The sequence below is a fragment of the Glycine max genome, chromosome 10 (genome assembly GCF_000004515.6).
Source record: "Glycine max cultivar Williams 82 chromosome 10, Glycine_max_v4.0, whole genome shotgun sequence".
Classification (NCBI taxonomy): Eukaryota; Viridiplantae; Streptophyta; class Magnoliopsida; order Fabales; family Fabaceae; genus Glycine; species Glycine max.
In genome coordinates, this window is record NC_038246.2 from 35577088 (window position 1) to 35601354 (window position 24267).

The 24267-nt window shown below is 34.9% G+C and overlaps 1 protein-coding gene and 1 pseudogene across 3 annotated transcripts in view; both read left to right on the top strand.

Moving 5' to 3' along the window:
- LOC100789825 (uncharacterized) overlaps window positions 1-11742 on the top strand; it is a 34094-nt gene extending 22352 nt beyond the window's left edge. For all 3 annotated transcript variants that reach the window (XM_006589000.4, XM_006589001.4, XM_041005689.1), the window contains 6 exons: window positions 2556-2637; window positions 2872-2997; window positions 3767-3847; window positions 8974-9099; window positions 10106-10310; window positions 11461-11742. In XM_006589000.4, coding sequence (XP_006589063.1) covers window positions 2556-2637; window positions 2872-2997; window positions 3767-3847; window positions 8974-9099; window positions 10106-10171 — 481 coding nt within the window. In that variant the 3' untranslated portion in view covers window positions 10172-10310; window positions 11461-11742. The remainder of the gene's footprint in view (window positions 1-2555; window positions 2638-2871; window positions 2998-3766; window positions 3848-8973; window positions 9100-10105; window positions 10311-11460) is intronic.
- Window positions 11743-15193: 3451 nt separating this feature from the next.
- LOC106794848 (pentatricopeptide repeat-containing protein At2g32630-like) lies at window positions 15194-21748 on the top strand (annotated as a pseudogene).
- The last annotated feature ends 2519 nt before the right edge of the window (window positions 21749-24267 follow it).

Consider the following 24267-nt stretch of genomic DNA (forward strand, 5'->3'; position numbering starts at 1 on the left):
TCTTTACTAATAAAGTTTGGCAGCCTGTAAGTGATTTAGTCACAATTTACATAATTTATTGAGTTTCAAAATAATATATTAATGCAATGTAACAATAAAATTTATAAAACAAAAGGTGTAGCTTCATTTAAAATGTTGCTTCTTGTTCTTTTAAAAGGGCTTAATCGCACTTTTTACCCCAACTTTTTAATTTTTGGTGAATTTTACCTCTGACATATTAATTTGGCGCATTTTACCCCCAACTTTTAAGAAACTTGTGGATTTTACCCTCTATCATTTTACTCCTAACATAGTAGCATTTTTTACTTTGGACTTTTTATTTTTTTGGCAAATTTCACCCCCCAATTTTTGTGATTATTAATGGAAAAATGGCTGGGGCAAAATTCGTAAGTTTATTAAAAGTTGGGGGTAAAGTGTGCCAAATTAAAAAGTTGAGGGTAAAAAATGCAAATAAGCCTTTTAAAAGTTCCTATATTAATATATTAGTTTTTGAGAAAAAACTTAAATAATATTTATTTAAATAATAAGCTATTAAAGAATGATGAGGTATTAATAGAAACTGCATAAGTACAACCACATTTAAAAGAAAGTGAAGGAGCAAATAGAGAAATTAAAATGGTTGATTAAAAAAATACAGAATTTTAATTTAGAAGAGAAAACAATAAGACTTAGGGCCCACTTGAGGTGGTTGTGAGTTTTTGGTTTTGATTTTCAAATGCAACTTTTAAAACAAAAAGCGTTTGGCGAAGAAGGATTTGTGAATTTGATTTTTAACTCATTTTCAAAATACTTACATTCATTTTTCAAAACCAAGAAAAAAAGGATTTGTGAATTTAGTTTAGTTTTAAAACAAATGCACTCTTCCTACATTTGACAATGCCATTCCCGTTGTCACCACCGCCACCACCACTAATACTGTCGCTGCCATCACCGGCATTGCTACCAACACCAAAAATATTGGCACCACTGCCACTACCACCACCACCATACACAAGCACCTTAATTTTATTAGGATAGGAAATTTTCAAAATTAGTTTACTTTGAAACTAAAAATTAGAGATAAAACTGAAACTAAATTTTAAAAACTAAAAAATGCTTGTTGTTTTTGAAAAATTGAAACTCAACTAAAAACCACCCTAAATGGGGCCTTAAATAGTGAATTTAAGACAATCAATTATCGTAGATGGAAAAAGTAAAGCAAAAAATAGTAAACACTATCACCTCTTTTCTCATAAAAGTTGGTCCCTGTGAAAGAAGTGATGAGAGGGATTTTTTAACTCTTGTGTGTGGCTATTGCTTGTTGGGGGAGAAGGCTGAAGCTGAGAGCCTGAGATAATTTTTTACTTAAAACCCTGTTGAGATTCCACATCGAATACAGATATTGCTTAAGTAAAGCTTATAAATGCTTGGGTGAAGTTAGGCCGAGTCCAAATTCAAGATGATATCAAGTATCAACCTGGCCCCACAGAGTTTCCAGTGTTATCAAGCTTGGCCTGTGAATTTCCCAGGGCAATCTACCTGGCCCTGCATGTTTCCCAGTGTAATCTACCTGCTCCATGGCTTTTCAGTGCAATATTAAAAAAATGTGACATGCACAGTCTTGGGTGTGACTTGTGTGTGTTGAGATACCAGTACCCCATACCGACTACAAAAATGGCCAAAGTAGAGCTTGTCAAGTATAAACAATAAATAATATTTATACAAAAGTAGATAGAAATTTTATTTTGCCCCCCAGCTGCTGCAAAGGACTGCCACTGGTCCTGAGATTGACTATTGACCATGACTTAGTTTTTCATTGGCATAACATTTTTTAACAAGAATAGTTTTTAGTTTCTTTGTTGATTTATGTTGAATTTTTGGAGTTGAAGGAGATATTTGAGGTGATATTTTTTTTGCTTTTCTTTTCTCTGTTTCTTTTGCTTTCTGGATGAGTTTTGATTCTTTTTCTGTACTTTTATCTTTCAATAAATTCTTCCTTTATCAAAATAAATAAGGAAAATTAAAATTTTCAAATTCTTGTTAACATTTTCTAATTTAGAAACAACTACCCATTCAACCTGTTAATGATGTCCAGAGAGCGGTTATTGACTGCTTGAATTGAGTGATTATTGTGGCTAAACTGAATATTTTGTGTATGAATTGCCTGTTTTGAGTTTTCTCAAATAATTTTTTTCATTTGTGAAATTGTCCTTTCCATCAATGATATTATTATATGCAGATAGCTACCATTGAAGTTTGCTAATAGTATTTACCTTTATATTTGCTATATTTTCTGTGATACTTTAAAAAAAAAAACAAATACTTCGGGGGATTTTTTATAAATGGGTCTGTATATTTTCAATAACTTTCAATTGGGTATCTATACAGACCTAACAATAGACTGGATCAAGGTACCCCATTGAAGACGTTTCTGAAACTATCAGGACCCATTTAAAAAATCTCAGAAAGTATAGGAACTGCAAATTAATTTACTGTAATATTTAAATTCACTCTTTCTGCCCTATTTTATATTCATGGCAGTTACTGTATGCAATAATCATTTTATTGTTTACCAGGCGGGGAGCAATTTCTATTACTATGTATAACTTCGGTTCTCCTAGGGTTGGTAACAAAAGATTTGCAGAAGTTTACAATGAGGTTAGAAAAGAGTATAACTATTTTGTTAATGTTTTCATTGCCTTGTTGCATACTATATTGAATTTATTGTCCATTATGTCCTTCAAATTCTTAAATTCTGAATCCTCCTGTATATTATTTTCTTTAACCTAGAGGCTTTTTGTCTTCTAAATTATCATGTTAGATAAAGTAGACATGTTTGTTTCCTTGTTTACATTTGTAAAACTGTTAACTGTTTTGCTCCTCTATCTGCAGAGAGTTAAAGATAGCTGGCGAGTTGTGAATCACAGAGATATTATACCCACAGTTCCCCGATTAATGGGTTATTGTCATGTTGAGCGACCTGTATTTCTTGCTGCAGGGGTTTTAAGACATGCCCTAGTGAGTGGTTATTATAATGCTTTGCACTCACACAAACCTTTGTTTAAAATTAAAATATAAGAATTTTCTCTTTTCCTGTCATCTACTGTCTTGTCAAAATTTAATAGCCTAATTGATTTGGCTATTATTGGCAATATTTAGGGAAAATGACTGAAATGAAGTTCTCAGTAAATAAAATAGAAACAATTAAACGCTTAAGTGGTTTATTGGGTCCATAAGTGGTTATTCATTTAGCACTGGTGAGCATTGTCAACAAATCAAGTAGTTAGTTGTTCTGAAACTGTTAACAATTTTGCCAAATTTTCTTACCATGTAATTCCCCCTTTCATTATTAATTAAACTTGAGATTTGTTTCCTTTTTTGCTTATTATTTGAATAATTGCCAGACTTGTTGACAATACTTAAATATATATGCTTTTGGAATTGTTTCTTAAACAATCTAGACATAATGAATGAAACCAATTAGGTAGTTAAGAAACTGGAAAGATAGATTGCAACTAGGTTTAATTCATTTGATATCATTAAATTATTTGATGTTTTAAGGATAAATTTGTCACCATATATGAGGAATTCTTTGTTCTCTCTGTAATATTTTGGGTGACACTGGCATCAATAGTTATACTATGTAATTTACACTCTTGTCAAGAGCATGTCAGTACATATGAAAGTTAATTGTTTGAGACTGACAGGAATAATTTCTTAAATTTTTAATGGATTGGACATCTTCTGATCTTTACTTTTACTAATATATCAAGTGCATGTCATCCAGGAAAACAAAGATATTTTGGGAGATGGTTATGAAGGTGATGTTCTTGGGGAATCAACACCAGATGTTATAGTCAGTGAATTTGTATGTTTCTTCTTTTCTAACTTTCAAGTAAATGCTTATTCTGTTTTTTCCACAAATTCACTTTTAGTCATGCATTTTGATTCCCCATGCATATTACATGTTATTCCAAATAGATATTAAGGGGTCGTTTGTTTGTGCTATATTTAATGAAAAAATTAATTTAAAAGAGATGTTTAATTATTTTTTTTATGATAATTAGATTTTTTTTTAAATAGTAACAATCCCAGCAATTATAACCTCATGCATGTCACTCACCTCATCATTGAGGTCAAATGAAAATTGGTAATTCCTAACAGATTATTTCTCATTCAAATGTCAGTTTCTATGTGATCGTAGACACCATGCATTTATTGAGAGGTGAAGGTTTTAAAGGGGTTAAAAATTAATCCCTTATTTCACACACTAGTTTTTTTTTTGGCTTGTCTTGAGGTACTTTGACTATGTTTGTAGCTGTACTTTTAGAATATTAATTATGCATCTCTCCGTTAAAATACTTGGTTGTTGTTATTGTATCTCTTTTAATATCAAGAAATTCTATGTAATATCTATTTTTCACTATATGCACTTGGCTTTTGCAGATGAGATAATTATGATCCACATTTTATATTTACTTTTGGTTCCATTTATTTTTCATTTCCGTAGAAAATATTTTTTTGCCGAAGTAGTGTTTATATATAGTTCAACGTTTGATTGAATACATGTTTCACATCACGTTCGTAAAATTTTGCATAACCCAACATCATTTTCTACTCTATTGTTTTGTCTTAAAATATTTAAAGTTCTGACATACTTCAACGAAAACAGCAAGATATCAACCATTTGATCATAATACTTATTTTTGTTCCTACAATTTGACATGCAAGATTAATAGTTTCAACTTTGTCAATCGATATCATTTTCTAAAAGAAGTTATTGATTAGAGTGAGTGTATGGAGTGTTATACTACTTAGTTTGTTCCCCAAACAATTATATTGTTAGGTAAATCCCCACCCAACTAGTTAGTTTGATATAGTTAGAAAGGTGGGATATATGTAATAAGTGAAAGTACAAGTAAGTTTTGAGTTTACGAAGTGTTATACTACTTAGTCTCATGCCTTGCATTCTTTTTGTCGTCAAAGTCACAAAGAAGCGTGAAAGTTTGCACCGCTTTCTTAGTTGCATGCATTGGGTACCATGATTATAACTGCAAACAAACCATGATGCCCAATGCATCATGGATAAGAAAAGATGGTCTTTCGGGCGTCTTGTGTTGGTTGGTAGATCCGTTTGTCATGCATAGCATAACCATGCCCTAATGCATTCATCATATCTCCTCTATGATAGGGTGTTGAAGTATTGGTCATCAGAATTTTCATTCTCGCAAACATGGGGTCGGACCAAGTGCCACCTTTTAAAAAAAGGTTCTATCATGTCAAAGTCAAGAATCTAGAGCTAGCCAGCTTGCGGAAACTAGGGCAGCAAATGAATCAAGTTCAGCGTCAAGCCTTCAGCAAGGTATATGAGAAGATCTGAGATCTGGCAATGATAGGAGTGTCTGTTGAAGCCATTGCATCTCTCACTCAATATTACGACCAATCACTCAAATGCTTCACTTTTGGGGACTTTCAGTTAGCACCAACCATAGAGGAGTTCGAAGGGATCTTAGGATGCCCGCTATGGGAAAGGAAGCCATACCTTTTTTCCGGATTCTATCATTCTATGGCAAGAATAGCAAAGGTGGTCAAGATCTTGGAACAAGAACTAGGCTGAGTGAAGCAAAATAGGAATGGAGTGGCAGGGATACCAAGGAAGCGCTTGGAGGAGAAGGTGGAAGCTCTGGCCAGCATTCATCAACGTATTAGCTCTACTAGTGTTTGGGACAACACTATTCCCGAATGTAGACGAGTTGGTGGATCTTAAGGCGATCGACGCCTTTCTTGCTTATCACCACAGCATGGAAAGTCCGATCATCGCTGTTTTGGTAGATATATATGATACATTCAACTTGAGATGCGAGAAAAGCAGTGCAAGAATTGTTTGTTGTACGTCTGCTCTTTATGTATGGTTGGTATCTCACGTTTTTTATCATGAAGGTAGATCAGTCTGTCCCTTACAAGGTTATCGCATGTGCTCCGAAAAGGGTAAAACAAATTGGGAAGAACTCTTGCACACTTGATTTGAGGCCGCTGTCCCTTATGATGGGCGTGTGGGGTGCTAATACCTTCCCCACGTATGAACAACTCCCGAACCCTTATTTTTAAAATTTGCAGACCTCTTTTTGGTTTTTCTGACGTTTTCCTAGAATAAACGTTGGTGGTGACTTCCGCGCGTTCTCCTTTTTGGAAGACGCACCTTTGGCATTTCGCCTCGCCCTCCCGCTGAAGGGTAGGTTGTGACAGCTCTCATAGCAGGGCTAGGTTGATAAGGTGCTAGACAGTTCAATATAAGCAATGTTATGCCTTTCAGTATTCCATTGGCAAAACACTTTAAGCTTTTTGTAGATGAATGTTTGAAGGCAGATGTTGAGGTGGAGTACACGTCAAAAGTTTTCTATGCTAGTGCAGTTGGTTGCTTGATGTATGTTATGGTATGCACTAGATTGGATTTGGCACATGTTGTAAGCCAACTGTGTTTATGTGAGGAGCCTTGATGATGACTCTTTTATTTTTCTGCTACTATATGATTATGGTATGCTGATTGCTTGTAACAATTTGCGTGATGTAAATGAGTTGAAATCACTGTTGAGCAAGGAGTTTGACATAAAGGACTTGGGTCTTGCCAAGAAGATTCTTGGAATGAAGATTCACATGGACAGGAAATCCTGACGTTTATGGCTCTCACAACAGGGCTTGGTTGATAAGGTGCTAGACAATTCAATATGAGCAATGTGAAGCCTTTCAGTATTCCATTGGCAAAATACTTTAAGCTTTTTGTAGATGAATGTTTGAAGGTAGATGTCGAGGTGTAGTACACGTCAAAGGTTTCCTATGCCACTGCAGTTGGTTGCTTGATGTATGTTATGGTATGCACTAGATCGGATTTGGCACATGTTGTAAGCCAAGTTTGCAAGTTTATGTCTAACCCAAGCAAGCAACATTGACAAGTAGTGAAGTGGATCTTGAGGTACCTAAAGGGTACAACAAGTCATGGTATTATGTTTGCCAGTTAGCAAGGTAATCCTTCAATTGTGGGATATATGGATTCTGACAATGTTGGTGATCTGGATGAGGTCTACAACAAGGTATGTCTTTACTCTTGTAGTTGGGCCTGTTTGTTGGAAGTCCATTATTCAGTCACTTGTGACAATATCAACAATTCAAGCAAAGTACATGACTGTAGCAAAGGCTAGCAAGGAACCTGTGTGGTTAGCAAGGGTAGTGAAAGAGCTAGGCATTGGGCAAGGTGGAGTTCAGTTGTATTGTGATAGTCAAAGTGCTATTGATTTGACAAAGAATCAGGTATGCAATGCTAAAACAAAACATACTGATGTGAGGTTCCACAAGATCATGGAGTTCATGACATCTGGTCAGATTTTGCTCAGGAGGGTTCTCACTTTAGAGAATGCAGCTAATATGTTAACCAAGGCAGTCACAACTGACAAGTTCAAGCATTATTTGGACTTGTTGAATGTTGCTTAGTGTTAGACATGAGTGTAAGGACCACCTGTTGTTGGGTTGCGAAGCTAGTTGGGGGTTTAGGTAAAGCCCGTGGTACGCGTGATATTATATATTGTGATGTAATCTTATTGTTCACGAATTAGATATAGAAATAGTCGCCTACTCTCAAGGATGTAGGCACACTTGTTGAATCTCGTTAAATCTCTTGTTTTTCTTGTGAGTGTGATTTCTTTCATTCCCTTTAGAATTCTGATTGCAATTGTTAACAAGACCTAACTCAATCCAAAAAGCTAGTTAATGGGGGAGGATTATCTGAGCCTTATAATAATTTTAGTCATATTCTTAACTGATGTGAGACATCTTAACACACTTCTTATGCCTAGGGTTGAACATCTAGAGTGTGAAGTGTAGGATTAGACATATGCAAATGGCCTAACATTGGGACTGGATAGCCTCTTACTACCATATTAAAAGTAGATTAGCTCTAATCAACCTCAAAAGCTCAAGAAGGGAGGATTGGCCAAAACTTATAAGGAGTATTCTGGTCATACTCCTAAACAATGTGAGTCCCAATGTTTTCTTACTCCTAGCCTTATAAGGCTTAACATTGACCCTAGATATTTCATTGATGCAGAGTTTCAGAAGCTATTCTTAAATCTTAAGAAAATTTCCATCTATTCTAACTTCTTTCCTGATCTGTGGTTGAAAGTAACATTAGTCTATGCTCGTCTTCAGTTATTTTTCTAATAAAGATGTAACATGTTTCTGGTTTTTCTTTTTTTGGTGTTGCAATGGAGGCTAAGATCCTTGTCAACATGAATTTAATTAGAAAAGTTGGAAATACATGTCAGATGTGATGACCTATTCCTCCTTAAAATTTCAAGTTAATTTTTATGATGGCTAATTATTGGCAGCCAGGGGTTAAAGGAAGCCGCTCCCAAACTTTAAAGCACACCTTTACAATTTTGGAATGTTTCCAATTTTTTTCATAAAAAGAAAGTAGTTTAATATTTTGGCCTCAAACAGGTGTAGTTTTGGTACCTGGAAACTATAACTCCTGGTTCTAACCCTGATATATCATATTTATCCTTAGGGCCTACCATGATACATCCTATGGACTCATATAAGCCAAAATAATTACTTTCACACCATTTAAGAAAGTCAGTTGAAATCATTTAATTTTACTAATTTCAAGTAAAAATAAGATTATTTCTAAAATATCCTTTATTGAAATTTGATATCATGAATAAAATATAGTCCTTGAAAATAGAGTTGTAATTAAATGAAGGGTGTTTTGGGAGTGCTATATTTAAATAGGGGTTAAATAAGTTAGATTTGCTTATATTTGAATCCTAGATACAAATAACATTTTTGCTTATATATGAATCTAGAGGGAGTAAATGTTCACCATATTAGAATATGACATTCTTCTCAATCTATCCAAATGTGCTATTTTTATTAGTTACGTTTTTAAGAATTTAAAGTTGATCTTTCTCTTACGTTTACCATTCCCAACTTTGATATATCCAGTTGAAGGGTGAGAAGGAGCTTATTGAGAAGTTGTTACAAACTGAAATAAATATATTCCGCTCAATCAGAGATGGAAGTGCTCTGATGCAGCATATGGAGGATTTCTATTACATCACGTTACTAGAGGTACAGTGCAATCTCGTAAAACTATTCTAAGTATCACTTGCCTAATTCTTCCATTGTTATTATCATTCTGGTCTGATTTTACTGGTATTATATCTAACTTGGGAAAAACTACTACGTCTTTGGGGAAAATACTAATTAAGTAGTTCGGATGGATTTTTTTAAAGTAGGCAAGGAATATTAAAAAAAATGAAATATACTAATTGAATTTTTTTTGTCTTTTACTGTATTATTTCTTTGAAGATAAAAATAAATTTCATAAGAACAAAGAAATGCATATTTTGATATTCTTTCTGGCCTTTTCAGAATTCATCATTCAGTTTAGGTATATAATAAACTCCTTTCATAATTATATTAATTTTATGTATCACAAATACCAAACTATTATGTTGTGCTTATCCATTAATAGTAATATCTGTTTTAATTCATACAGTACAGCGGGTTATTTCATTGTTGGTTATATTTGCCCCCTTGGGATATGGAAATGTATAAAGAAATTGTATTTGTAGGAAGGAGGTTGGGCAGGTCTCCTCAGCCCGTTTTCTTCTTCATCCCTCCTTTAAGAGAATTAATGATCATATAAAATTTGAAATGGATGTTATGTTAGTGCTCCAAAGATACAAGTGACATCAATTAGGACCTCGAGAAAGTTGACTTTAATGTAGTCCTTCAATTATGGAAGGGACATCAAAATTTCCCTTTCGTTTTGGACCATGAGGAAGTTAATGGAACATTTGATTGAGGGGCTAAATTGATACCAATTTTCTTTAGAGAACCAAATTGATGTCGTTTTTTATGATGAAGTATCAAATTGATGTTCAACTATGTTTAGAGGACCAAATTAACATCACTTGTATCTTGTATAATCAGTTCATGATAAAGTATTAAATAGGTATTGACTCCTTTTTTAATGATGTCATTATGCAATTTCCTGTTCTTGTATAATTAGTTCATTCTTTCATTTTTTTTCCGTTATTAATGTTTGGCACTGCATTACTGTTTAATTCAGAATGTAAGGTCAAATTACCACCAAGCTGTGTCAAGGTCAGAACAAGATCAAAACTATAGACTATAATGATCCAACAAGGGTTTGTTCTTACGAGGCTGGCCAGCAAGTCTTCCTTGGCCAACCAGAAGTATACTTGTATATAAGGTGTTGAGGGAGAATACATATATTTGAGATCACATGCAGGCTTGCAGCCAATTCTTTACTGGTATGGTGGGCTGTACTCAAGTCTTAACTGTTAAACATACATTTTGTTCATGGTTATCAAACTCTCGATTTAACTCGTTAACTCTTACGAGTTTACGAGTCCACTTGTCCTTTGCGAGTTGACTCTTGAGTAAACTCTTTTTTTTAGTAGATTCTGAGCAAACTTTATAAACTCTAAGTAAACTCGGTAGACTCTCGAGTTTACCACCGAGTCAACGAGTTAGCAAGTTAAAAAAATTAGACCAAAATGTAAGTTATTTTTTATTGTTTCTTGTATGTTTAGCATTCAACATACCTTCATTTAGTCTGTTATTCTCAAATATAAAATCACCTTTAATAATATCAAACCCTTGTTCGCTAATAACATCAAACCTTCGATGAGAATGATTTACCACTACTATAACGTCTGCAAGTTATTATCTAGTAGTGATATATTATTACTAGACTTGATTATTTAAATATTTTGAACTTTATAATTCATTGTTTTGTTTTATTATATTGTTGAAATGCTTAATTAGTATGTTATTTATAGATATTTTATTATTATTTTTATAAGTAGACTCTTACGAGTCTACGAGTTGAGTCCACGAGTCAAGTTTATGAAACTCTCACGAATCTGTATAAACTCTCGAGTTTGATAACCTTGATTTTGTTTACCTTTCAAAAAGCTTTAACATAGTTTTTTCGTTTGGTTGCATTAGTTGCAAGAAAAGTAAAAATTGGTTTTCTGCTTGCATCTACTGATGACTGACTGGACCTTGTTGGTTATTGGTACATAATTACTCCACTATATTTCAACTTGTATGATAAGCTGCAGCTTTAATTGGTTTCAACTTGTATGATAAGCTGCAGCTTTAATTGGTTCACATTGTGAGTTTATGACAGATGAATTATATGTAAGCATGAGCTCAGTATATCCTGAGTTTCTTTTCTGAAACTACTGTAATCTGTTCTTGTGGTTTTCTTTATTTTTTTCATTTCGTTTAGTGAAGTTTCAAAACGTTTCAAGTCATTTTCCAGAACTGAGTAAAACTTGCTATTTATCATTTTCCTCATTAAGGAAACAACTTGAAATGTGGCTATATTTGGCATGGTTAACATTCTCTGGAATAACATTCTGTTTTATTAATAAAACTTGCATGAATTGGCAGTGACGAAAATGGCAGCAATGCAGTATGTCCAGTATAGTGTTTGCAAATGGAACCGAAAAGCCACGAGTTACTAGAGGAGGACTGCAAGGAGCAAAACTTACTAACAAATTTTATAGTTTAAATATTATAGTTATTTGCCTTATGATGATAGAAATTGATGTTATAGCATGCATGTCAAATATTCAAAGATAGAATATATGATTCTTGTTCTGATCTCAAGCATTTATAGTCTCATGGATAATGTAATTTATGTTGTAAATTATATATTGTTTTTTTTCTTTTTCTTGTGGGTTACATGTTACTGTTGGATTGTCCTGTATTATTATATAATATTGGTGAAAGATTTAGTTGTTGAAAGATTCAGCAATTTTAAGATGATGATCTATTTATTGCTGGTATTTATTTGGATTAAAAGCCACATTACCATTTCCTAAAGAATTAAACTGAACTGAACTGGTGATAGTAACATTAGTTTATAGTCCAGACAGCGCTCCGGTAGTGTGTCTAGGAGGGATAGGGATCTAATGTGAAATGACTCATGGTAGTAAGATTAATCTAACAATTTAAAATTTTGATCCGCCATAAACTACTGCATGTGAAGGTAGTCCACCTTAGTCTTCACCGAACAATTAAGGTTAATATAATATATAAAAGGCGGTGTCTAGGGTGGATTATGAAGACAAGTGATCTTTGGATCACAGTTAGTGATTGTTGGGTTAATCTTATTCTTATATTAATACCATACACCCTTCACACAAAATTCTTTCTCCCTTTCATCTTCTCCCTTTGCATCTTCGCATAATGATACCTCCTCTCTTCCCACCATTGCCAACCTCAACCCCTTCGTCATCATTTTCTTTGCCGAGCCCTGCTCTGTTCACACCCCTTACTCCCCTTCCTTCCCCGAACGACTTCCTCCAGTGGGCCAGGATGTCAATATCAACATCTGCTCGTCGACGTGGGACCCACTTTCATGAAGGGTGAAGAGTCTAACTGTCATCTCTTAGTCAATGGCCACCATAGAAGGAGGAAGTGCTCACCGACCTCTACGCTCTCTAGTGGACCTGAAAATTTCTGGCGAGTTTTTGGTGAAGGCCACCACTCAGATTGCTTTTGGGTTATCGTAGCCCTTTTTTCATTTCCATCTTCCTTTTCTTTGATTTATTTTTCCTCATTTTTCTTCCAAATTTTTCTATATCTCCTGGAGGAAGTCGTTCTGATCTTCCATCTTGCTTTTCTTTGATTTATTTTTCCTCCCCGAACTGCTGAATGTTTGAGCTGAGGCATTGTTTTAGATGCAGTTGTGCTTTTGTAATGGAAAACGATGGTTGCAACCCTAAGCCATTAGTGTTGATTGCTGATAAAGAGAGCCTGTAATCGAGGGGAAGAATGAAGGAATCAGGAAGGAAGGTAGTTGAAAACGTAAGAGAGAGAAAAAAAGAGAAAAAAAAAAAAAATAGATACCAAAAGGGTATCGTATTATCGTATGATTGAGATGAATCTTGCCATGTATAAAAGTGATGGGTGTTGCTAGGTGTACCCAACATTATTGCTGGTGTATCAAGCATTTTTTTAAAATATCAAAATTGTCTCTGTATTTTTTTTGCATTTATGATGGGTGTGTGTGAGGATGATCCATAAATCGTACGAATCAAGTTGATCCGTAAGGTTGATACGGATCAAGTTGATCCGTAAGACTTCTATGGATCAAGTTGATCCGTATTGTTCCGTAAAAGACTTACAGATCAAGTTGATTCATAAAAAACTTACGGATCAACTTGATCCGTAAGTCTTTTACGGATCAACTTAAATGACTTACGAATCAAGGATATTTTCGTTATTTCACCTTAAATGCTGGATGCACCGACAATAATACTAGGTGCACCTAGCAACACCCAAAAGTGATCCACATGAATAATCAATATTATCTACTTTACTTTACAGGACTAGTCCAACTCCAAGTAAACGTTATCTCACCAAAAAACGGCTAGAAGCATCCTTCACATCCCCAAATCTAAAACAATGCAGGTGCGTTTGGTATCGTAGGTTGAGCAGTGAAATAAAGTTGACTAGTGTGGGTCCAATGGTGAAATTAATTTTGCTCTCTCCATTGGTGGAATAATTTATTTATTTATTTTCACTCTTTTCATTGTAGGCAAAAAGTCACTTTTATCATTTTTTTAACCTTTTCTTTTCGGTTATCCGCACTAAGCATTTCACAAGGGAGATAACAAGTTTTAAACGATAATTTACTTAATGGAGCAAGTTGTTTTTACTAACCAAACCACTTTTTTTATTATACTAAACAAACAATTTTAATTCAAATATTTTTACTCTATTTTCTTCTATTTCTCTTCAATCCAAGCAACTTCTCTTGCTGGCCTATTTCTTACTTATGGTGTGTTTAATAAAGATGAGAGAAATAAAACAGATAAAAATAGAGATATGATTTTAAAAAAAAGGAGAAATAGAATAAAAATAAAGTTGATTGTTAGGTTATTTTCTTTAAAAGAAAAAAATGTTTAATACAAATGAAATAAAGAGGAGAAAATTTAATATAATTTTAAACTTTCATTAATGCCCTTCATGTTCACCAAATTTCACTCTCACCTAACACATTTCACGTTTCTCGAAAGACCTACAATGAAAAGAGGGTTCCATGCTCACTTGATCTGTGTGTGCAACACATCACACCCTACCAACAACACCTTGTACAGGGTGCTTTCTTGGCAAAATGAACAATGATTTTTTCTATTTAAATCAACTTATCTCAGTGACAAATCTGCACCAGTGGGACCCACACTTTATTTTAAAAAAATTGTTGCCATTTCATGTGCCCTAAACCGCAGAAATTTGTGGTAGATCATGTGGCCTTCTCTGCATTTCACTTCTCTTTCACACGTTATTTCACTGATACCAAATACACAGTTAGAGATGACAAAATGACCCTATCAATGGGTAAAATAAATAAATAATTTGCTTATTAAGAGGAAGAAACAAGAATTAAAGTTAGAGATATCAAAAGCGATTTACATAACCAGATCTAACATGTCAAGGTGTGAAAAACAAGTTAGATTGGTCTGATTTTCATATAGGCCACATGATCTATACCCCATACTATTGACTTACATTAATTTTTTTTTTATCTTAAAAAATTACCATTATTTTTAAAATTCATTTGATATTAATTAAATTTTTACAATACAATGACTTATAGTTATTATTTTTATATTGATACGATAATTTTTTTTCAAACTCTCCATTATGCTCCAATGCCCAAAATTCATGCACGAATTGTATTAAATTTGAAATTTACTCTCTTATTGCTATACAATTATGGAGATGTGCTTGGATTCTACATATGTATTTGGACTTACTTTGGATATTGATTTTTTTGTACTACTAAATGAATATTGATATGATCTACTAGTTCCTTTGAATATTGACATGCATAATGTACTATGTGTTACCGTAGTAATCACTGCCAAGCCATTACCGTTCTTTAACCTAGTTACTATCAAATTGCTTACATTTGTCAATTTTGTTTCAACCATCTGCATGGTCTTGCTCTCCCATTAGTGAAAATATGTTTTGTCATCCTTATATGGTTCTATATTTTTTTTTTTTGCTTTTAACTTTCCATGTATTTTGTTATTGGAAGCCTACAACCCTATTTCGATAAATTGTTACTGTCTTACTTGGAATGGGAACAATCCTTTGGAAAAAAGAAGACATGGTTGATGTAAACTTAAAGTCTACATCTGATGGTACACAGTCTCAACCTCAGTCAAGTGGATATGTTTGTTAAATATACTTTAGTTGATACAAGTTATATCTAGAAAACTTAAACAAGAGTATACAAGTGGTCTAGCAACACTTGACACAAGTAGTAATGACTAGTGTTCCTTAATTAACTCTTGGGAATGAAATAAATCATATAAAAAGGAAATAGTCACCTTATGTGCACTCAAGGTTGTCAATCAAGTGAAAATCTGTCATAATATACTAAAGTAGTAAAGTTGCCCTACCAAAATTGAATTATGTTCATTGTACCCTATAAAACGCGTGATAAGTTTAAAATCTATCTTGTTCATTTGGATTGACATATGTGTGTGTTTAACCTATTCATTTGAATCAATTTATTCATTGTGCCACAATTTTCATTCTTAACACTAATTTCTATCGATAAGTATTAATTAGTAAAACTTAAATAACATGGTTATTAACTTAAAAAAAATGCACTTTTTCTTTTATCTATTAGGCATATGTGACTGTTAGGTTTTTTAAATAATGGACATATATGATGCCGTGTATTTTTTACAACATTTATAACAAGTGTTTTTTTTTTCTTTTCTAAATAAACATGTTATTTTATAACTGTCTATAAGGTATTTTATGTAATTTTGTAATAAAAAAACATTTATACAATTGTTATTCCAAAACAAGTTAAAAATCATTTTTAATTAAATATATATTTTTTATAATTATAACTGAACACAAAACATTTTTCACTTTTATAAGAATCACTTATAAATAGATGACTTTTATTAAAAACACTTATTTTAAGCCAAAACAAACTCAGCGTACATACATAGACCCGAGAGTAGTTAGAGAGCACCAACTCCTTTCTCTTTGAAGCAAATGTAGAGTGGCAAGCATTATCATCACTTCACTTTGCTAAATAAAAAAGAAAAGCAATGTGTTCCCATTCCAAGAAGACTCTCTATCTCTCGACTCCTCACGAGATTCACCTCGTTCCCTCCAACATCTCCAACTCACTGACACCATAACCCAAAGCCTCCTCAAAAACCCCTATATTGCAATCTCCACCATTCCATGATCCCCTGCATCTCACACCATGTCACTTACCGTGTCCTCTTGGCCCCCACCCTCTTCCTCGCTCCTGCCAAACCTTCTTCCACTTGCTCACATCACAAAAAAATACCCACAAACTCGACCTCAACGCCCACCTCATCCTCTTCTATCGCCTCTTCACTGCTAAAAAATTTGCCTCAATGAGAACCCTTTTGAAGTCCCTTGTCACCACTGAACACCCCATTTGGGGGCATAGTTTCTTTGGTTGATGAATGTGAATTTGAACCCCATTTTGTTGAGACTCCATATGACATGTTGTTCAGGGTGTGTGTTGATAATAGGATGTTTAGAGATGCCCTTAAGGTGTTTGATTATGTGATGACAAAAGGGTTGGTGGTAGAGGCTAGGTCTTGCTTCATGCTTTTTCTTGCTTTGAAGAGGTGTAATGAGGTTGAGTTCTGTGTGAGGTTCTTTCGAAGGATGGTTGAGTCTAGCCATGTTGATATCGGGGTTCAATCGTTGACGGTTATGGTTGATGTGTTGTGTAAGAGAGGGAAGGTTGGGAGGGCTAAGGAGTTGATGAAGGAGATGACTGTGAGAGGTGTCGTCAAGTGTTAATTATAATGTGCGAGAGGAACGTGGAGATGGATGTTTTCGTTTACAAGTCGATGATAAGTTGGACTTGTAAGGCGGGGAATGTTAGAATGGTGTCAGCTTTGTTTGATGAGATGATTTTGAGAGGCATTGTTCCGAATACTCATACTTTTGGGGAATTGATTAGTCGTGTGTGCAAGGTTGGGCAAATGGAGGTTTTGAAGATCTTGTTGGAAGAGATGCAGAGTAAGGGGGTTGATTTGATAGTGGTAATATTTAACATGATGATGGATGGTTATTATATAAGAGGAATGGTGGATAAAGCTTTCAGGCTGCAAGACACCATGGAAGGGAAAAGGCTTGAAGTGGATGTGTTTATATACAACATTCTTGCTAGTTGGCTGTGTAAATTGCATGAGGAAGCCAATAGGGTCTTAACTGTAATGGTAAAGAAAGGAGTGGCTCCAAATGTTATGACTTGCACTACGTTTATTGAGATATATTGCAAAGAAGGAAACCTTGCAGAAGTTGAGAGGTTCTTAAAAAGTATGGAGAAAAGGGGAATGGTGCCTAATATTGTTAAGTATAGTACTCTAATAGACACTATAGCAGGAATGAAAAAGTTAAGCGAGCTTATGTGTTACAAGCTGAAATTATAGAGAAGGGGCTATTGCCAGACGTATTTACTTACACTTCACTGATACTGGGGGAATATATTGTTGTCAAGGTAGATGAGGCTCTGAAGCTTTTCAATGAAATGCAGTAAATGACATAAGAGGAAACATGAAGACATATACGACAATTATTTCTGGTTTATCCAAAGAGGGTAGAGCTGATGAAGCTTTTAAGTTGTTTGATGAGATGATGAGAATGGGTCTAATACCTGATGATAGAGTTTATGCAGCACTTGTTGGTAGCTATCAGAATCCTATTGCATATTTTATTTCCTTTTATAGATAGGATTTAAATCCCATAATTAGGAGATTTGATTAGCTGCATATTTTGTATTTATGACCAGGAATCATTGACCCTTAATTATAGGAGTTTCCTTTTTTAGATTACCTTGTATTCTATTTAAGAGCACATGCTCTTCTATCAGTAAAATTAGAAAATTATCCTTTGACATGGTATCAGCCCTCCAAAATCTGTGGAAGCCTGTGTAAACTCATGGCCTACATTGCCACACGTTTTTTCTTTCGCTGCGCGGCCTGCATTGTCATTTTCCTCCCTCCCTTTGACGATCTATATTGCCATTTTTTTGCCCTAAAACACCCTCCACACCTTTGAATCTCACCCAACAAAACTGAGAATGTCTACAGTAGCCAATAACCTCGTCCAAGCCAAAAATATCGGCACTGTTGAGCTGGAAAATATTCAACCCAACCTTCGTCTCAATGGCAAAAACTACCTCAAATGGTCTCACTTTGTCCAAACCTTTCTAAAAGGGAAGGGCAAATTGAATCGTCTTATTGAAAAAGATGTCCTAAAATCCATAGATGTTACCTTTGGTGCATGGGATGAAGCAGATGCAATAGTGATGTCATGGCTGTGGAATTCCATGGTGCCAGAGTTGAGCGATGCTTGCATGTTCATGAAGACCGCCAAGGATGTGTGGGAGAGTTGTAAAAAAAATTATTCCAAGGTTGGTGATGCTGCTTAAATTTATGAAATTAAAATGAAGATTGCGACTACCAAACAAGGAGATTGATCCGTTAGTGAGTATGCCCAGACTTTGCAGAATCTTTGGATGAAGTTAGACCATTATGAACAATTTGAAGCAAAATGCATAGAAAATGCTGATTTACTCAAACGTTACAAGGAGAAGGACATAATCTATAAGTTCTTGACAAGGCTAAATAGTGAGTTTGATCCTATAAGAATTCAAGTGCTAGGAAAGGAGTATCCTCACTCAATGAAACCATGGTTGCCTTCCGAGAAGAAGAAGCACGTAAGGGGTGATGATGGAGCCTCAATCCACCAAAAGTTTTGCCTTAATTTCACAAAAGGGAAAAAAGATTGATAAATGGCAGACCAATCAACCTGAAGGTGAAGCCCCCAAGATGAAGATCGACAAAAGGAAGAACAAGGATTCTCTATGGTGCTCAACGAGGAAAACCACCACAACCCCATCTAGCTCAGTCAGGTGCTGTAGCGAGCAGTCCTTCCAGACCCCTTAAAGATTACAATACAGAAGAAGTTTAAAAATTGAGGGAATTCCTAGAGATAGTCAAACCCACAAACACAGGTAGTTCTTCCTTGGCATTCTCAGGTACTTCTCAAGCCTATGCTCTCAGCGTTCTACAATCTATTGCACAAGGGACATGGGTTGTTGATTCTGGAGCTACGGATCACATGACCCATTCCTCTACTGAATTTATCTCATATAGACCTTGTCTCAGCAATAAAAAAATTGCAACTGCAGATGACACATTTATTACAATTGTTGGAAAAGGAGTTAGGATTTAATTTTGAGAGATGCTTTACATGCACCAAAATTATCTTCCAAACTGCTTTCTATTCATAAACTTACAATGGATTTACAATGTTTGGTGACATTCTCTCCTACACTTTGCAAATTTAAGGATCAGGGAACGGGGAAGATGGTTAGAGTTGCTAGGGAGGAAAATGGGCTCTACCTTTTTGAGGAAGCTTGTGGGACATGTAGCACTATGAGTCAACTTCCATTGTCTTTGTTGTCAAAGTCACTACCTTCCCACAATAAAGACATCTGGTTGTGTCACTATCGTTTAGGTCACCCTTCATATTTAGTACTCTAAAAATTATGTTTCCTAGCTTATTTCAAGGATTAGACATAGGAGTGTTTCATTGTGATGATTGGGAATTTTCAAAACACAAACATGTTAGCATTCCTATCAGTAATAAAAGAATGTCAGTTCCTTTTTCCTTGGTATAGTGATGCTTGAGGTACATCCATCATTCCAAATATATATGGGGCCCGCTGGTTTGTCGTTTTTATTAATGATTGCACTCGGGTATCTTGGGTGTAACTCTTGAAACAGAAAAGCGGTTAGATATTCCAATTTTTTTTAGATGATAAGAAATCTGTTTGGGACAACCATCAAAGGATTTTGTTCTAATAGTGCCAAAGATTATTTTAACCAAGCATTGTCTTCCTTCTTCAATGAACATGGAATTATTCATGAATTATCATGTGTCCACACCCATAACAAAATGAGGTGGTAGAACGGAAAATTGAGCATTTTCTAGTTGTTACTCGAGCATCTTTATTCCACACAAATGTTCCAAAACAATATTCGAGGGAGGCTGTCCTTACTGCTACCTACTTGGTTAATCGTTTACCCTCTCAGACTTTTCAAAACAGCAGTTCCATTCAACTATTCTCCAAGTTTTACCCACACTTTAAAACTTCAAATAACCTTGTTTCTAGAATCTTTGGGTGTGTGTCCTTTGTCAACATCCATTCTCCTCGTTGAGGAAAACTTGATCCTTGAGCTATCAAATTCATATATGTTGGTTACTCCTCTACCCAAAAGGGATACAAGTGTTATCATCATGCCAGAAAAAAAGGTCTTTGTGTCTATTGATGTCACTTTTTGTTGAAACTGGATGTTTCTTTTCCCAACCTCATATTTAGAGGGAGAACTCATGCATGGAAGATAACGGTGATTTGTTCAAGAATATTTCATTCATCTCCCCAAGCGAATCCAAATACTTGAGTCAAGTCCTATACACATTTCTTCCAGTTCTATACACACTCCCCCTGCCCTTGCTTTGAGTCCAAAGACAACCGGAACAAAAAAATCAAGTGCTGTCATCCCTACAAGTTTACACACAAAGGGAAAAACCTATTATCCAACCTGTGCAAGTTTCAGATTCTAAACTAATACCAAGTAAATCACTGTTTTTTGCTTGGAGGCTAATTAGGGACAGACTTCCAACTAGGATGAATCTTAGAAGGCGGCAGGTTATGATAAATGAGGTTCAGTGCCCATTTTGTGGAGATGTAGAGGAGGAGGCTGCACATTTATTTTTTAGCTGTAAAAAGATCCTACCCTTATGGTGGGAGTCTTTATCTTGGGTTGGATTAGCAACAACATTACCTCAAAATCCTAGGGACCACTACCTGCAGCACATGGTTGATTTTACAGGGGGAAAGCAACTCACAAGATGGAGATCCTGGTGGATTGCTATGACTTGGACAACTTGGAAGCACAGAAACAGAATTATTTTCCAAAACGACACGTTTGATGGAAGTAAATTGCTTGATGAGGCACTTCTAGTACTCTGGACATGGATTAGAAATATGGAGAGAGACTTTGGAACACATTTTAATCAATGGTCCTCCAACCTAAAGGAAGTGTTTAGTAAATAGGTTGGAGAGGATTCAGAATCTATGTATCATTAGCTTGTTGTAAGCGGTTCTGTTATAAAACAGCAACCAAATGCACAAATTTATCTACAATGTAACCTTAGTACCTTTGGTACTTCTCAATATATATAATATCTATTTTTGCTGAGCAAAAAAAAAAAAGATTCTAAACTAATACCTGAAACTGAAACTAATGAGACTATCTTGAAAGAGCATAATATGCTCCTTGAAATTGAAACTGATGGGATTATTTTTGGAGGAGTAGAATATGCCCACTAATTCTGAGGATTTTCCAATTGCAATAAGGAAGGGAGTTAAAACATGTATACAAAGGCCAAGGCATCCATTGTCTCACTTCATGTCCTATGATAAGCTGTCCAGCAATCATAGAAGTTTTCTTACTCATTTAAACACTATCACTATCCCAAAAACTGCTAATGAAGCATTGAATAGCAAAAAGTTGAGAAAAGCTATGAAAGTTGAAATCCACAAGAGAAAACTTGTTGGTTGTAAGTGGGTATTCACTATTAAATATATGGTTGATGGGACACTAGAAAAGGTATAAAGCAAGATTAGTAGCTAAGGGGTATACTCAAACATATGGGATTGACTACCTTGAAACTTGTTCTCCTATTGCAAAAATGAACACTATAAAAATATTGTTATCTCTAGCAGCTAACTACGGATGGAGTTTGCAGCAATTTGATGTCAAAAATGCTTTCCTACATGGCAACCTTGAAGAAGAAATTTACATAGAGGTCCCACCTAGGTTTAACTTTGAGAAAGGAAAGGTTTGTAAGCTAAGGAAGGCTTTCTATGGATTGAAACAGTCCTCTAGGGCCTGGTTTGGCAGGTTTGCTATGGTGGTGAAGGCAATGAGGAAACAAAGTCAAGGAGATCACACTTTGTTCATTAAGTATTCAACTTCAGGGCGAGTTACTCTACTAATTGTCTATGTGGATGATATAGTTGTAACAGGGAATGACCAAGCAGAAATAGACATCCTAAAATGGTGTTTGAATAGAGAGTTTGAGATTAAAGAGATAGGCAAATTAAAATACTTTCTTGGCCTTGAAGTGGCACATTCTCGTCAAGGTATTTTCATCTCCCAACAGAAATATGTGTTGGATTTATTATCTGAAACTAATAAATTGGGATGCAAACCAGTAGAAACTCCTATTGTGAAGAATCACAAATTGAGTGATTATGTTGAAGATGCAATAGTGGACAGAGAATCCTATCAAAAATTGGTTGGAAAATTAATCTATTGTCTCATATCAGGCCAGACATAGCTTATGCAATGGGAGTGGTTAGTCAATTCATGCATAATCCCAAAGAAAATCATCTTAGAGTTGTTTACTTCATTCTGTAGTACTTGAAAGGTTCTCCTGGAAAGGGCATTTTATTTAAAGAAAAAAAGGAGAAATGACTTTGGAGGCCTATACAAATGCTGACTATGCTAGATCTATAGATGACAAAAGATCCACCTCCGAATATTGTACTTTTCTTAGAGGACACTTAGTAACTTGGAGGAGCAAAAAACAAAATGTTGTTGCAAGGTCAAGTGCAAAAGAAAAATTCCGGGCTATGGCCTTAGGAAATTGTGAACTCCTATGGCTGAAAATAATTCTAGATGACCCAAAGATTGAGTGGAATGGACATATGAAGCGATATTGTGATAACAAGTCAGCAATAATGATTGCACATAATCCAATGCAACATGATAGGACCAAGCATGTTGAAGTAGACAAACACTTCATAAAGGAAAAGTTGGATAATGGGACAATTTGTACACCATTTGTATCTATAGGAAATCAACTAGCAGATATTCTAACAAAAAGATTAAGTGGCTCTACATTTCAATCTATTGTTAGCAACTTGGGAATGGATAACATCCACTCACCAACTTGAAGGGAGTGTCAGAATCCCATATTTTATTTCCTTTTATAGATAGGATTTAAATCCCATAATTAGGAGATTTGGTTAGTTGCATATTTTGTATTTATGATCGGGAATCATTGACCCTTAATTATAGGAATTGACAATGGGTACAATGATGAACATTAGTTTAGGAGTTTTCTTTTTTAGATTACCTTGTATTCTATTTAAGAGCACAAGCTCTTTTATCAATAAAATTAGAAAATTATCCTTTGACAGTAGCCTTCATAAACCCAGTTCTGATGCTACTGTGAAACAAAATTAGTATGGGGAATTGAAGATAAACACTTATGAAACCTCGAGCTTGCCAAACACTGGTTTGTCAATTTCACATAGGAAGGTGGCACATACATGATGATCTTGTCCTTGAAGCCCAAGCAAAAACCTGTATGGAAAAAATCCATCTTTCACAATACCAAATTAAAGCTTGGAAGCTGGTATAATGTACGAATATTTTGGTGTTGCGAACTATACAAACCTTATCTTTCTCTTATTTGTTGATATATTTTACTTACCCAAGTTTGGTGATTAGAGACATTGCTGGAGTATTTCATAGAAGTAATCAATTGGCTGAGAGATTTCCTCGCAGGCCATACATTCTAATTAGAAATCAGATCCCTAATAAAAGACACATGCCTAAAGTGTAATCATAGGAGGTAATGATATTATCCATGATAATTAGGAGTATGAATTTTGATCTGTTAGTGGATTACTGGTACCCTCACAAAAAGGAAAGATACTAGACAAGCCTCGAGTTTCGTATGTTAAAACTTGACTGGGAATCTCCTTATTGTGAATCATGAATTACTTGTTGTATATACTATAATTTACCAACAAAATGTTTGTCCTCTATATTCTAGGCATATTTGTTCTAGTAAAGTCATTAGGCTTGTGTGTTTATTTTATGTCTGGTAAAGTCATTACCTGTTTGCTATATACTGTAACAAACTAACAATTGTACCTTACCTATATACAACAACAACAACAACAACGCCTTATCCCACTAGGTGGGGTCGGCTACATGGATCAACTTCCGCCATAATGTTCAATCAAGTACCATACTTCTATCCAAATCATTAAGTTCGAGATCCTTCTTGATAACCTCTCTT